Genomic DNA, 15732 nt, shown 5'->3' on the forward strand with positions numbered 1-15732 from the left:
TTAATTTAATGAATCCCCTATAACAGATCATATTATGTTAACAACATTTTCTGTTTGTTTCTAATATCAAATAAGGTTATGGTCACAAAGTTGAAAAGATATTGTTCCTTCTTAAAGTGACCTGTCTAGCACTAACACATGATTCAGACAGAGGGGCCGATTTATCAAGGGCCGAATGGCCCCTGATACCTCTGTTTCCGCACAAGCCTTCAGACCGCTGCTCCTTAACTGGTCCACCACCTCTGAGGCTGCGGTCTGCAATCCGCCCAATCTCATACGATCAGGTTGATTTACACCCCCTTTGCAGGGGGCGGCATTGCACAAGCTGTTCACCAGAACTGCTTGTGCAATGTTAAATACGCTGTCGGCATTCAGCGATGTCTGTCGGACATGATCCGCTGAGTGGATCATGTCGGACAGACATTTCATAGATCGGCCCCAGAGCATGCAGTTTAAAATAACTTTCCAATTTACTTCTAATTTGCTTCATTCTCTTGATATTTTTTGTTGAAAAACATACATAGATAGACTTAGAAGCAGCAAAGCTCTGCTGGGAGCTAGCTGCTGATTGGTTAATGCACAAATATAGCTCTAGTGATTGGCTAATATGTTGTATTTAGCTATCTCACATTAGTGCATTGCTGCTCCTTCAACAAAGGATACTAAGAAAATGAAGCAAATCTAATAATAGAAATAAACTGATTATTAAAAAAAATCATATGCCCTATGTTAATCATGAAAGAAACATTTGGGGTTTAATGTCCCTTTAAAAATTATACTTAGATAGGCTCAGGAGCTGAAAGGCACTACTGTAAGTTAGCTGCTGATTGGTGGCTGCACATATATGCCTCTTCTCATTGACTCAATGGATGGCTCAGCTAGCTCCCAGTAGTGCATTGCTGCTCCTTCAAAAAAGGATACCAAGAAAATTAAAGTTTCTACTCCAGGCGTTTTATTGTTTAAAAAGATAGATAATCCATTTATTACCTATTCCCCAGTTTTGCATAACCAACACCGTTATATTAATAGGCTTTTTTACCTCTGTGATTACCTTGTCCTCTGCTGATTGCCCCCTTATTTCAAGTTCTTTTGCATTTTAGCCAATAAGTGCTGACTCATAAATAACTCTACAGGAGTGAGCACAATGTTATCTATATAGCACACATGAACTAGCACTGTCTAGCTGTGGAAAAACTGTCAAAATGCACTGAGATAAGAGGCAGCCAAATAAATAAAACTATTTCTTTCTGACCTCTCTTAGGTTACAGTGAACATTTTTGAAGCCAATGATGAAAAACCAGTCTGCTTGCCAAAATCATATTCACTTTCTATTCCATCAAATACAGCTATTGGGACGAACATACAGAATTTCAAGCTGACATGCACAGACCGGGATTCTAGCCCTAACTCTTTCCGTTACTTTATTAATTCAGGTATTTATTTGGGGCCATATTCCAACATTTAAAGGGACCTTAAACAGTTTGAGATTGTAATAGAAAATGTTTAATAATGTGTAGTAGAAAAAAAAACTTTGCAGTATAATTTAATTTGCAATTTTGTCCAATTTTCTTGTAATTTAATTGAATGGGCTTTCTACTTCCCAGAGTTTATATACAGTAAGGGGAGCTGCCATGTTGAAACCTAGGTTTTCCTTATCTAATCTGTTATACTGAGAACAATTTGGGGCATATAAAGTGTGCAAGCAATACTTAATTAAAGTACCTTATATAGAAATGTTACATTTATTTCTTCCATTTTTAAACAACTAATATCATTTAAAAAAAATACCTCTACATATTATTCTCAGACTAATCTGCTTTTAAAACAATATTTATACATAGCATTTATTTATTGTTTAATGTCACTTTAATTTTCATTGAACTACCTTTCTGTCAATCTGCAAAAATGATAAAGCAAATGCATTTCTAATACTATTTATCCAAAGCTTATTTTTTTTTGTTTGCAATGGCCCCCTATCCACTAGAAGTAAGTGTATTGCGCACGTCAGGTAGTGCTCGTATTACAAGTTGAAAATAAAAAGGTTTTGCTCGTGGGCTAACCGCAACCATGTTAACGTATTCCCCTTTAGACTTCAATGGAGCACAAAAAGTGGGGAAAAAACACCCTACTCGCTCGCAAATCTGATCGGATTTTCTCAAGAGCACTAACCCGACATGAAAATATGAATATTTCACATTCCAATGTTCTTCACGTAGCAGAATATGTTGTATTTATTCATATATGAATTTTGGTAAAATATATATCTATATACCTAAAATAATTATATATAGGTATATATATATATATATATATATATATATATATATAAATATTTAAAAATACATAGAACATATTCCCCTATGTGAATGTAAAATATTTACAGTAAATACACAGTATAAAACTTCAGCAAATATGAATATTGCATACATATGATTTTACATGTTTTCAGCTACTTAACTGCAAAGGGCTCCAATGCGCACACACACACACACACACACACACACATATATATATATATATATATATATATATATATATATATATATATATATATATATATATATATATATATATATATGTGTATATGTATATGTCTATATATGTATACAAATGTATTTGTGTTTATATGTGTATATATGTGTCTGTAAATACATAAATACATATATAAATGCATATGTACACACATATATATAGGTAATACTTTTTATTACATGTACATTTAAATGTATTTTTTTTTGTGTTTTGTGTCACTTTTTAGTTTCGTGTAACAGCTAACCAGAGCTCTGAGGTCACAGTAATCATTTTAGCGTAAATTGTGATTACACTCACATGTTCGCATTTACTTTCAACTTGTAATACAAGCGTTCTTTCCGATGTGAGCAAACAGCAGCTATAAGTCCGATACCGCTTGTGCAAAACAGTTAGAGAGCTACTCATAATTTGGCCCTAAATTTGATAATTGAAGTCATTTGAAAAATTATCTTAAAGAGAAAGTCTACTCTAGAATTTTTATTATTTAAAAAGATAGATAACACAGTTATTTTAATATACAGCTTACCTCTGTGATTACTTTGTATCTAAGTCTCTGGAGACTGCCCCCTTATTTCAGTTCTTTTGACAGACTTGCATTTTAGTCAATCAGTGCTGACTCATAAATAACTTCACGAAAGTGAGCACAATGTTATCTATAGGGCACATATGAACTAGCGCTGTCTATCTGTGAATAACGGTCAAAATACACTGACATAAGAGGCGGCATTCAAAGACTTAGAAATTAGCATATGAGCTGACCTAGGTTTAGCTTTCAACAAATAACACCAAGAGAACAAAGCAAATTTGATGATAAAAGTAAGTTTGAAAGTTGTTTAAAATGACATGCCCTATCTGAATCATGAAAGTTTCATTTTGACTAGACTGTCCCTTTAAAAAGGAATGCTTTATCTAAACCATCAAAGTGCGATTTTTACTTTCTTGCGCCTTTCAGTATGGTTCCTCATACTGTAAATAAAATTTGTTTTTATTTGTAGATACTGTCAATCTCATTTTTAATTTAATATTATTTGCAGGCAACATAAACAATCATTTTACTTTGTCACCTGATGCTGGTTCTAATATCACAAGCCTAGTGCTTGCAAACCCGTTTGACTATTCCGGAGGGGTTGATACTACTTTTATTTATAACCTAAGAGTCTACATAACAGATGATAACTTATTGACAGCTGCCCAAAGAGCATCAACTGTTGTTCAGACTGGAAGCGTTTCTATTCAAATCTATGTTTACATTCCTGGACTGACTACACTTAAGACCACCACCACAGTAAGTGTGCAATATTCATGGTTTGTAAAAAAGATTGTTAGATATTTAATTAATAGGGAAACATATACATTATAATTGGCCAGCCTATTCAAATAAGTCACTATATTGCCTTTTTGTTTTAACTAGCAGGACCTGTAAAAATATTTTATAAATTCTATTTATTCTTAAAAAAAATATTTTATAAATGAACAAAACTTCAGATGATCAAATATAAATATACGCATGAATCTAGAAACATATAACATAAATATAACAATGTGCAGTACATGGTGTAATGCCAAAGGGGAAATGTGGATAGATGTTTAGAATGGGAAAGTGGAGAGGTCTAATAAAAATCACTTGGCAGTCACCCTATGCCCTCCTAGTCTTGAGTTTGAGAAATCTGGTATACGTATACATTCCCTTAAAAATATGTTGCAGGGCACCAATTATCAAAAACTAATTTGTAAAATTGTGGATCAAAAAAAGGACAACAGAATTTAAGAGAACAGAAAAAGAAATGGGGGTCGATCCGATATAAATCGTCGCCCGCAAAAGCCGGCGACGCCAATATTTGCGCGGATTTGGTATCACATATACGGCGTAACCTAGAAGTTACGCCCGTATATTTCTGCCGTCGCCCGCAGTTTTTTGGGCCATAGGCAGGTATACCAAACCCGCGCAGTTTGGTATCCAATATGCAGCGTAAGGACTTACGTGGCGAAAATGGAGAAAACTTACTCCATTTTCACCTCGCCACAAAAAGCAGCCGTAAGAAGCCTTACGCTGACTATTGGAGCCCCGTAACTCCCTAAACTAACTAGAAAATAAACCTAACACCTAACGCATGCGCAATGTCTATCTCCCTGTCAACCGCGATCTGCTAAAATAAACCTAACACCTAACGCATGCGCAATGTCTATCTCCCTGTCAACCGCGATCCCCCCCCCCCCGAAATCCCTAATAAAGTTATTACCCCCTAAACCGCCGCTCCCGGACCCCGCCGCCATCTACATAAACTAACCCCCTACTGTGAGCCTCTAAAACCGCCGCCATCTACCTTATCTATCCTCTAATCTGACCCCTTACACCGCCGCCACCTATATAAAAATTATTAACCCCTAATGTAAGCCCCTTACACCGCCGCCATCTCTATTAAAATGATTAACCCCTAATTTAATCTACCTACCCCGCCGCCAGCTATGTTATCTATATTAACCCTAAGTATATTATAGTTAATATAGGTATTACATTATATATATTAACTATATTAACCCTAATTATATTAGGGTTAATATAGTTAATATAGTTACTATAGTATTTATATTAACTATATTAACTCTATCTAACCCTAAATAAATTTATATTAAATTAATCTAATTCATTTATAAACTAATATATTCCTATTTAAATCTAAATACTTACCTATAAAATAAACCCTAAGATAGCTACAATATAATTAATAATTACATTGTAGCTATGTTAGGGTTAATATTTATTTTACAGGTAAATTGTTAATTATTTTAACTAGGTATAATAGATATTAAATAGTTATTAACTATTTAATATCTACCTAGTTAAAATAATTACCCAATTACCTGTAAAATAAATCCTAACCTAAGTTACAAATACACCTACACTATCAATAAATTTAATAAACTACAAACATCTATCTAAAAATACAATTAAATTAACTAAACTAAATTACAAAAAAAACAAACACTAAATTACAAAAAATAAAAAAAAGATTACAACATATTTAAGCTAATTACACCTATTCTAAGCCCCCTAATAAAATAATAAACCCCCAAAATAAAAAAAATTCCCTGCCCTATTCTAAATTTAACAAATTTCAAAGCTCTTTACCTTACCAGCCCTTAAAAGGGCCTTTTGTGGGGCATGCCCCAAAGAATTCAGCTCTTTTGCATACAACAAATACAATACCCCCCCCCCCCATTACAACCCACCACCCACATACCCCTATTCTAAACCCACCCAAACCCCCTTAAAAAAGCCTAACACTACCCCCCTGAAGATCTCCCTACCTTGTCTTCACCACACCGGGCCGAACTCCTGATCCGATCCAGGCGATGTCTTCCTCCAAGCGGCAAAGAAGAATTCTTCCTCCGGCGATGTCATCCTCCAAGCGGCAAAGAAGAATTCTTCCTCCGGCGACGTCTTCCTCCAAGCGGCAGCAAAGTCTTCATTCTTCCGGCGGCATCTTCAATCTTCTTTCTTCGCTCCGCCGCCGCGGAGCATCCATCCCGGCCGACTGCTGAACTTGGAATGAGGTACCTTTAAATGACGTCATCCAAGATGGCGTCCGCCGAATTCCGATTGGCTGATAGGATTCTATCAGCCAATCGGAATTAAGTTAAAAAAATCTGATTGGCTGATTGAATCAGCCAATCAGATTCAAGTTCAATCCGATTGGCTGATCCAATCAGCCAATCAGATTGAGCTCGCATTCTATTGGCTGTTCCGATCAGCCAATAGAATGCGAGCTCAATCTGATTGGCTGATTGGATCAGCCCATCGGATTGAACTTGAATCTGATTGGCTGATTCAATCAGCCAATCAGATTTTTTTAACTTAATTCCGATTGGCTGATAGAATCCTATCAGCCAATCGGAATTCGGCGGACGCCATCTTGGATGACGTCATTTAAAGGTACCTCATTCCAAGTTCAGCAGTCGGCCGGGATGGATGCTCCGCGGCGGCGGAGCGAAGAAAGAAGATTGAAGATGCCGCCGGAAGAATGAAGACTTTGCTGCCGCTTGGAGGAAGACGTCGCCGGAGGAAGAATTCTTCTTTGTCGCTTGGAGGATGACATCGCCGGAGGAAGAATTCTTCTTTGCCGCTTGGAGGAAGACATCGCCCGGATCGGATCAGGAGTTCGGCCCGGTGTGGTGACGACAAGGTAGGGAGATCTTCAGGGGGGTAGTGTTAGGCTTTTTTAAGGGGGGTTTGGGTGGGTTTAGAATAGGGGTATGTGGGTGGTGGGTTGTAATGGGGGGGGGGGTATTGTATTTGTTGTATGCAAAAGAGCTGAATTCTTTGGGGCATGCCCCACAAAAGGCCCTTTTAAGGGCTGGTAAGGTAAAGAGCTTTGAAATTTGTTTAATTTAGAATAGGGCAGGGAATTTTTTTTATTTTGGGGGTTTATTATTTTATTAGGGGGCTTAGAATAGGTGTAATTAGCTTAAATATCTTGTAATCTTTTTTTTATTTTTTGTAATTTAGTGTTTGTTTTTTTTTGTAATTTAGTTTAGTTAATTTAATTGTATTTTTAGATAGATGTTTGTAGTTTATTTAATTTATTGATAGTGTAGGTGTATTTGTAACTTAGGTTAGGATTTATTTTACAGGTAATTGGGTAATTATTTTAACTAGGTAGATATTAAATAGGTAATAACTATTTAATAGCTATTAGACCTAGTTAAAATAATTAACAATTTACCTGTAAAATAAATATTAACCCTAACATAGCTACAATGTAATTATTAATTATATTGTAGCTATCTTAGGGTTTATTTTATAGGTAAGTATTTAGATTTAAATAGGAATATTTTAGTTTATAAATGAATTAGATTAATTTAATATAAATTTAGTTAGGGTTAGATAGAGTTAATATAGTTAATATAAATACTATAGTAACTATATTAACTATATTAACCCTAATATAATTAGGGTTAATATAGTTAATATATATAATGTAATACCTATATTAACTATAATATACTTAGGGTTAATATAGATAATATAGCTGGCGGCGGGGTAGGTAGATTAAATTAGGGGTTAATCATTTTAATAGAGATGGCGGCGGTGTAAGGGGCTTACATTAGGGGTTAATAATTTTAATATAGATGGCGGCGGTGTTAGGGGCTCACTTTAGGGGGTTATAGATATAATATAGCTGGCGGCGGGGTACGGGAGCGGCGGTTTAGGGGTTAATAACTTTATTAGGTTGCGGCGGGCTACGGGAGCGGCGGTTTAGGGGTTAATAGCTTTTTTATTGTTAGGATAGTGAGGGGGGATAGCGGATAGAGGGATAGACGTGTTGGGCTATGTTAGGGAGGCGTGTTAGACAGTGCGGGCTATGTTAGGGAGGCGTGTTAGACAGTGCGGGTGTTTTAGACTTTAGTCAGGTTTTATAGGCGCCGGCAGTTTCTAACGTGCCGCAAGTCACTGGCGACGCCAGAAATTTGTACTTACGCAGATTTCTGGACATCGCTGGTTTGTGAGACTTACGGCACGTTAGCATCTGACGGCGACCTATATGGGATAGCTCGAGTTGCGAGCTGAAACTGCGGGCGACGCCGGTTCCCTCGCTTGCGCCGCAAACTGCGATCGATATCGGATCGCGCCCATGATGTGTAATGTTCTGAACACCTGCAGCTTGGTTGAATGTGATGGGACTTGAAGGGAACAGTATATCTCATCCAAAGACCCAAGACCATACACAAACTTATAATATATATATATATTGTACATAATATTTAGATTGAAATGTTTTTATTGAACAATCTGCAAAATACAACAATAGTTTCTCTTGGAAGACAATGTGACATGTAGATAACAAATATTTACTTTAGTCTTTCCATATATACAATTTCTAAAGTCAAATAACAATGTGTTTGTACATAATATTTAAATGGCATAATATTTAACACACTTTATATAATACAGGGTAAGGCCCAGATATAAAGCACTGTAGGGTGGCAATAAGGTCCTCGGGCCTTAGGTTGGACAGTAGTATAAAGTGACACACTGCAAAAATCTTGCCTGATGTCAATAAATATCATAGTGATCCTGTCAAATGTCTTTAAAGCTACATGTATATATAATTACACATGCAAAGGAACAATATATATACTGTGTATATATATATATATATATACTGTGTGTGTGTATATATATATATATATATATATATACACAGTATATACTGTATATATATATATATATACAGGTGGCCCTCGGCTTACAACGGTTCAATTTGCACCGTTTCCGAATAACAACCTTTTTTTTCAGTCATGTGACTGCTATTGAAAAGCATTGAGAAGCAGTGCATTGATTAAAATAGCCAGTAGGTGGAGCTGTCCGCTTGTGTTGCAGCAAAGATATGCAAGCCAAGTAAGCTGAAATTAATCAGTTTAAACAGACCTGAGCTATCGAGCAGCTTGCAAAGGAACAAGATCTTCCTGTCTATAAATCAGTCCAGATTGGAATGCATAAAAAGAACTGTGTTGTGTGATTATTGTGTGATTATTTTGTTAGGTTTATAATGCTGTGTAGCAAATGTTTTTGTTCATTTAACTTAGTTTAATTAAATATTCTTTGTTGTGTGATTATTATATTAGGTTTAAAATGCTGTTTAACATTTAAAGTCTTCATTTCAAAGCTTTAAAAATAATCTATTAGGTGTTACTTATGCCAATTTTGAGAGGGGCCTGGAACCTAACTCCCTCATTTCCCATTGACTTACATTATAAACTGGGTTTCAATTTACAATGGTTTCGATTTACAACCATTACTTCTGGAACCTAACCCCGGCGTAAACTGAGGGCTACCTGTATATATGTATATATATATATATATATATATATATATATATATATATACTGTTATACTGTGTATGATTATATATATATGTGTGTATATATATATATATATATAAACACAGTATATATATATATATATATATATATATATATATACACACACAAATATACTTTGCTACAAATAGGTCTATAGGCAATAATTAAACACACCCAGCAGAGATGCATTCATGTCACAGATCCATATATAACCTACATACAGCACAAATATAGTGCATTCAGAAAGTATTCAGACCCTTTCATTTTTTCGACATTAATCTACACTCCATACCCCATAATGACAAAGCAAAACCCAGATTTTTGATAATTTTGCAAACATATTAAAAAACAAAAATAAACTGAAATAGCCCATTGACATAAGCATTCAGACCCTTACCTCAGTACTTAGATGATGCACACCTGGATTTGGGGATTTTCTGCCATTCTTCTCTGCAGATCAACTCAAACTCTGCCAGGTTGGATTGGGACAGCCGGTGAACAGTTAAAGCTTCATTTCATCAGACCAGAGAATCTTGTTTCTCCCAATCTGAGAGTCCTTTAGGTGCCTTTTTTGCAAATTCCAAGCAGGTTTTCATGTATCTGGCCACTCTGCCAGATCGGTGTTGCAATGATGGTTGTCGGTGTTGCAATGATGGTTGTCCTTTTGCAAGTTTCTTCCATCTCCACACATGATTTCTGGGGCTCAACCAGAGTGACCATCAGGTTCTTGGCCACCTCTCTTAACAAGGCCCTTCTTCCCTGATTTCTGAGTTTGACCAGGAAGCCAGCTCTAGGAAGAGTACTGGTTTTCTTTCTAATGACACAATGAGTCCACGGATCATCTAATTACTATTGGGAATATCACTCCTGCCCAGCAGGAGGCAGCAAAGAGCACCACATCAAAGCTGTTAAATATCACCTCCCTTCCCTCCAACCCCAGTAATTCTCTTTGCCTATGTTAGAGCAAGGAAGTGGTAAAGTTAGGTGTTGGAAAGAAGATTCTTCAAGCAAGATTTTATTTTTTATGCAGTGCAAGATTCTGCTTTGGTGTAGCAATAGTCCATATCAGTCTCTTCAGTAGAGGAGGGGTGGCTTTCAAGCAATGGGAACTTGTGGGGTACAATCCTCACTGTGCCTCCCATGTATTTAATGCTGGCCTAACATTGAAAGCCTGAGTAAGATTACTCAGTCTTTGTTTCTTTTTTCAACAGGTTCTTGTGAGGGATCATGCCTCTAAAACCTAGTGAGCTGCCTTGCTGCCTGGCAGATTTCTGAGATAAGTGCTGAGTTTAATTTTTCTGGGATGTATACAGGAAAAACTGGACATTCTCCTATATAGTGGGGGAGCATATAAAGAAAAGGCAGTAGTAGCAGGCACTGGGGATGAGGAGTATAAATGAGGCTCATATTGGTGTGGTTTTCACTTCTCCCGGCGGCTTGACTTTAAAGTATTTTTTGCCAACCGGGAGGTTAATTTTTAGATGCCCACAATGATCGGGGCTAACTGAGGCGGCAATTTGCTGTTGGGCGCTCTTTTCTCTTCACTTCCGGTACATCGGAAGGGTGACAAGCTAGGAACAAGCGTTTTTAGAGCAGGAAAACCGCAGGATAAGCGCTTAACACAGCATGTTTGGACTGGACAGCTGTTTACTGTGCCTCGAGTCAAGCACCGGATTCTTCTAGTGAAGGAATACTATCCGGTGTCAGCAGGGGAGGTAGGCACCTCAGCAGAGCTAAGCTGAGGTGTAGAGGTTGTCCGGAGGGCCAGTTTATCCGTTTCATTGCTGCAAACAATAAAAAAAGTTAACGTTTTAAATTTAAAGAGACAATAACTTTTTTTTTAGTTTCAATTTTTATCGAAAATTTAAGTTTATTTAATTGTATTTGTTCCATTGGGAGTTATGATGGACCAAGAGGCCCTGCAAAATGTTATTATGTTTTGATGCTAATGTGGAACCACCAATCCCTTTTTTGTTCCTCATGTATTGAGAGAACGTTAAATTACAGGGATAGACTTTTTTCTGAGCCAACATTGTGTAAGGCGGATGCTGTTCAGGAGTCTAATGACAATGTTCAATATATGCCGCAGCTTTCTCCTCAAGTGTCCCAAGTATCGCCCCCACATGCAGCGCCCTGCGCTTCCTCTTTAACTCCGCCTGGAGTTACGTTGCAAGACATCGCTAGCCTCATGTCCTCTGCGGTATCTGATGCTTTGTCTGCTTTTCCCATGCTGCAGGGAAAGCGCAAAAGGAAATGTAAAGAATCAGTGAGTAAGGCTTCTGACACAGTCGTGGCTATTGCGAATGTTCCCTCCCAGAAGCCTGAGGAGGAAGATACTTCGATAGCATCTGAGGGTGAAATCTCAGACTCAGACAGTGTAACTCCTTCTTCTGATGCTGAAGTTGTATACTTCAGGTTTAAGCTGGAACACCTCCCTTTATTACTTAAGGAGGTTTTGGCTACCTTGGATGACTCCGACACTACAGTTGTAGTCAATCCTAAGAAGTCTAGCAAGCTAAACAAGTATTTTGATGTACCTTCCATTGTGGAGGTTTTCCATGTACCAGATCGGGCTACAGAGATTATTGCTAAGGAATGGGAGAGACCGGGTATCCCTTTTTCTCCATCCCCTATTTTTAAAAAGATGTTTCCTATAGCAGATTCTATCAAGGAATCTTGGCAGAAGGTACCCAAGGTGGAAGGGGCATTTTCCACTTTAGCTAAGAGAACCACTATTCCCATGGAGGATAGTTGTTCCTTTAAAAGTTAGAGGGGTTGCTCAAAAAGATGTATGTTCATCAGGGTTTACAATGGCAACCTGCGGTATGTATTTTTACCATCACTAGTGCGGTGGCATACTGGTTTGATGCGTTGTCTGAGTCTATTCAGACAGACATTCCCCTTGAAGAGATCCAGGATAGGATCAAGACCCTCAAGTTGGCCAATTCCTTTATTACTGATGCTTCCCTACAGGTTATCAAGCTGGGAGCTAAGATTTCTGGGTTTGCCGTACTGGCCCGCAGAGCCTTATGGTTAAAATCCTGGTCTGCGGATGTGTTGTCTAAGTCTAAGCTTTTGGCGATTCCTTACAAGGGTAAGACCTTGTTTGGGCCGGGATTGGCAGAGATTATTTCTGACATTACGGGTGGAAAAGGCCATTTCCTCCTTCAGGATAAGAGGAATAAGCAGAATGGATGTCAGAGTAATTTTCGTTCCTTTCGAAACTTCAAGGGTAAGCCTCCCTCTCCATCCACAAATCAAAAACAGTGAAAGCCTTTCTGGAGGCCCAACCAGTCATGGAACAAGAGGAAGCAAGCTAAGAAGCCCGCCAATGACTCAAAGTCAGCATGAAGGGTATGCTCCCGATCCAGGACCGGATCTTGTGGGGGGGGGGGGGCAGACTATCCTTCTTCGGTCAGGCCTGGGTTTGGGATGTTCAGGATCCCTGGGCGGTGGATATCGTGTCCCAGGGATACAAACTAGAGTTCAAAACTGTCCCTCCAAGGGGCAGGTTTCTTCTCTCAAGATTATCTGTAGACCAGATAAAAAGAGAGGCGTTCTTACATTGTGTTCAAGATCTTTCCGACCTAGGAGTGATAGTTCCTGTTCCAAGGCAGGATCAGGGTCTGGGATTTTACTCCAATCTGTTTGTGGTTCCCAAAAAAAGAGGGAACCTTCAGACCAATCTTAGATCTCAAAGGTCTAAACAAATTCCTCAGTGCCGTCCTTCAAGATGGAAACTATTCATTACATTCTTCCCTTGGTTCAAGAGGGTCAATTTATGACAACGGTAGATTTAAAGGATGTGTACCTGCATGTTTCCATCCACAGGGACCATTACAAGTATCTGAGGTTTGCATTTCTAGACAAACACTTCCATTGTGTGGCTCTTCCATTCAGTCTTGCCACAGCTCCCAGTATTTTCTCAAAGGTTCTGGGATCCCTGTTGGCGGTGCTCCGATTGCGGGGCATTGCAGTGGCGCCTTATCTGGACAACATTCTGGTTCAGGCGCCATCCTTTCATCAAGCAAAATCCCACACAGAAATCTTGTTATCCTTCCTAGGATCTCATGGATGGAAGGTGAATCTAGAAAAGAGTTCCTTAGTTCCAACTACAAGGGTAGTTTTCTTGGGAACCATAATAGATTCCTTATCAATGAAAAATTTTCTGACAGAAGTCAGGAAATCAAAGATTTTCAATTCTTGTCTAGCGCTTCAGTCCGCTCTTTGGCCAGCAGTGGCTCAATGTATGGAGGTAATCGGTCTGATGGTAGCAGCCATGGACATCATTCCGTTTGCCCGTTTCCACCTCAGACCTCTGCAGTTATGCATGCTCAGACAGTGGAACAGAGATTATGTGGATCTGTCTCCTCGATTACATCTGGAGCAGGAGACAAGGGATTCTCTCCTTTGGTGGTTGTCTCAAGATCATCTTTCCCAGGGAACCTGCTTCCGCAGACCCACCTGGGTGATTGTAACAACGGATGCCAGCCTTCTGGGATGGGGAGCATTCTGGGGCTCTCTAAAGGATCAGGGGACATGGACTCGGTCGGAGTCTGTTTTACCCATAAACATTCTGGAGCTGAGAGCAATCTTCAATGCTCTTCTGGCCAGGCCTCAGTTAGCTTCGTCCCGGTTTATCAGGTTTCAGTCGGACAACATAACTTTAGTGGCTTACATCAACCATCAGAACTCAGAGTTCCTTGGCCATGGCAGAGGTAACCAAGATAATTAAGTGGACGGAGTCCCACAACTGTTGCATGTCGGTGATCCACATCCCAGGAGTGGACAACTGGGAAGCGGATTTTCTGAGCAGACAGACCTTTCACCCGGGGGAGTAGGAACTCCATCCAGAAGTGTTCTCCAACTTGATTCTCAAATGGGGACAGACGGAACTGGATCTCATGGCATCTCGGCAGAATGCCAAGCTTCCGAGGTCAAGGGATTATCAGGCGGTACTGATAGATGCTCTGGCGGTACCTTAGAATTTCAGTCTCGCATATCTATTTCCTCCGTTCTCTCTCCTCCCTTGAGTCATTGCTCAAATCAAACAGGAGAGGGCTTCGGTGATACTCATAGCACCAGCATGGCCTCGCAGGATCTGGTATGCAGACCTGGTGGAGATGTCATCTCTTCCACCTTGGAGACTTCCATCGAAAAAGGACCTTCTACTTCAAGGGCCCTTCCTTCATCCAAATCTAGTTTCTCTGAAGCTGACTGCTTGGAGATTGAACGCTTAATTTTATCTTATCAGGGATTTTCAGAATCGGTCATTGAGACCATGATTCAGGCTCGTAAGCTTGTGACTAGAAAGATTTACCATAAGATATTACGAAAATATCTGTATTGGTGTGAATCAAAAGACTATGCTTGGAGTAGAGTTCGGATTCCAAGAATTTTGTCTTTTCTCCAAGAGGGTTTGGAGAACGGTTTATTGGCAAGTTCCCTAAAGGGTCAAATATCTGCTTTTTCTATTTTGTTACATAAATGTCTGGTGGATGTACCAGATGTGCAATCATTCTGTCAGGCCTTGGTCAGAATCAGGCCTGTTTTTGAGCCAGTTACTCCTCCCTGGAGTCTTAATCTAGTTCTTAAAGTTCTTCAACAGGCTCCGTTTGAGCCTATGCATTCCTTAGATATTAAGTTGTTATCTTGGAAGGTTTTTTCTCTTGTTGCTATTTCATCTGCTCGTAGAATTTCAGAGCTCTTGGCATTACAGTATGAGTCTCCTTATTGTATTTTTAGTTTGGATAAAATAGTTTTGCGTACTAAGTCAGGGTTTTTCGTTAATGTGGTTTCAGATCGGAACATTAATCAGGAGATTGTTGTTCCTTCCTTGTGTCCTAACCCTTCTTCTCAGAAGGAATGTCTGCTGCACAATCTGAACGTGGTGCGTGCATTGAAATTCTATTTATAGGCGACTAAGGATTTTCATCAGTCTGCTTTGTTTGTTGTTTTCTCTGGGAAACGCAAGGGTCAGAAAGCTACGGCTACTTCTCTTTCTTTGTGGCTGAAGAGTATAATTCGCTTGGCCTATGAAACTGCTGGACAGCAGCCTCCTCAGAGAGGCACGGCTCATTCCACAAGGGCTGTTTCCTCTTCCTGGGCATTCAAAAATGAAGCTTCTGTGGAACAGATTTGCAAGGCGGCAACTTGGTCCTCTCTTCACACTTTTTCTAAATTCTATAAATTTGATACTTTTGCATTGGCTGAGGCTTCTTTTGGGAGAAAGGTTCTTCAAGCAGTGGAGCCTTCGGTTTAGGTTCCCTGTCTTGTCCCTCCCGTATCATCTGTGTCCTCTAGCTTGGGTATTTATTCCCAATAGTAATTAGATGT

The 15732-nt window shown here is 38.9% G+C and overlaps 1 protein-coding gene across 1 annotated transcript in view; it reads left to right on the forward strand.

The window, feature by feature from the left end:
• The window catches only part of CDHR3 (cadherin related family member 3), a 201797-nt gene that overhangs the window by 167060 nt on the left and 19005 nt on the right, over positions 1 to 15732 (forward strand). Inside the window, exons 14-15 of the mRNA XM_053719171.1 lie at positions 1262 to 1433; positions 3567 to 3817. Coding sequence (XP_053575146.1) covers positions 1262 to 1433; positions 3567 to 3817 — 423 coding nt within the window. The remainder of the gene's footprint in view (positions 1 to 1261; positions 1434 to 3566; positions 3818 to 15732) is intronic.

The sequence above is a fragment of the Bombina bombina genome, chromosome 6 (assembly GCF_027579735.1).
Source record: "Bombina bombina isolate aBomBom1 chromosome 6, aBomBom1.pri, whole genome shotgun sequence".
Lineage (NCBI taxonomy): Eukaryota > Metazoa > Chordata > Amphibia > Anura > Bombinatoridae > Bombina > Bombina bombina.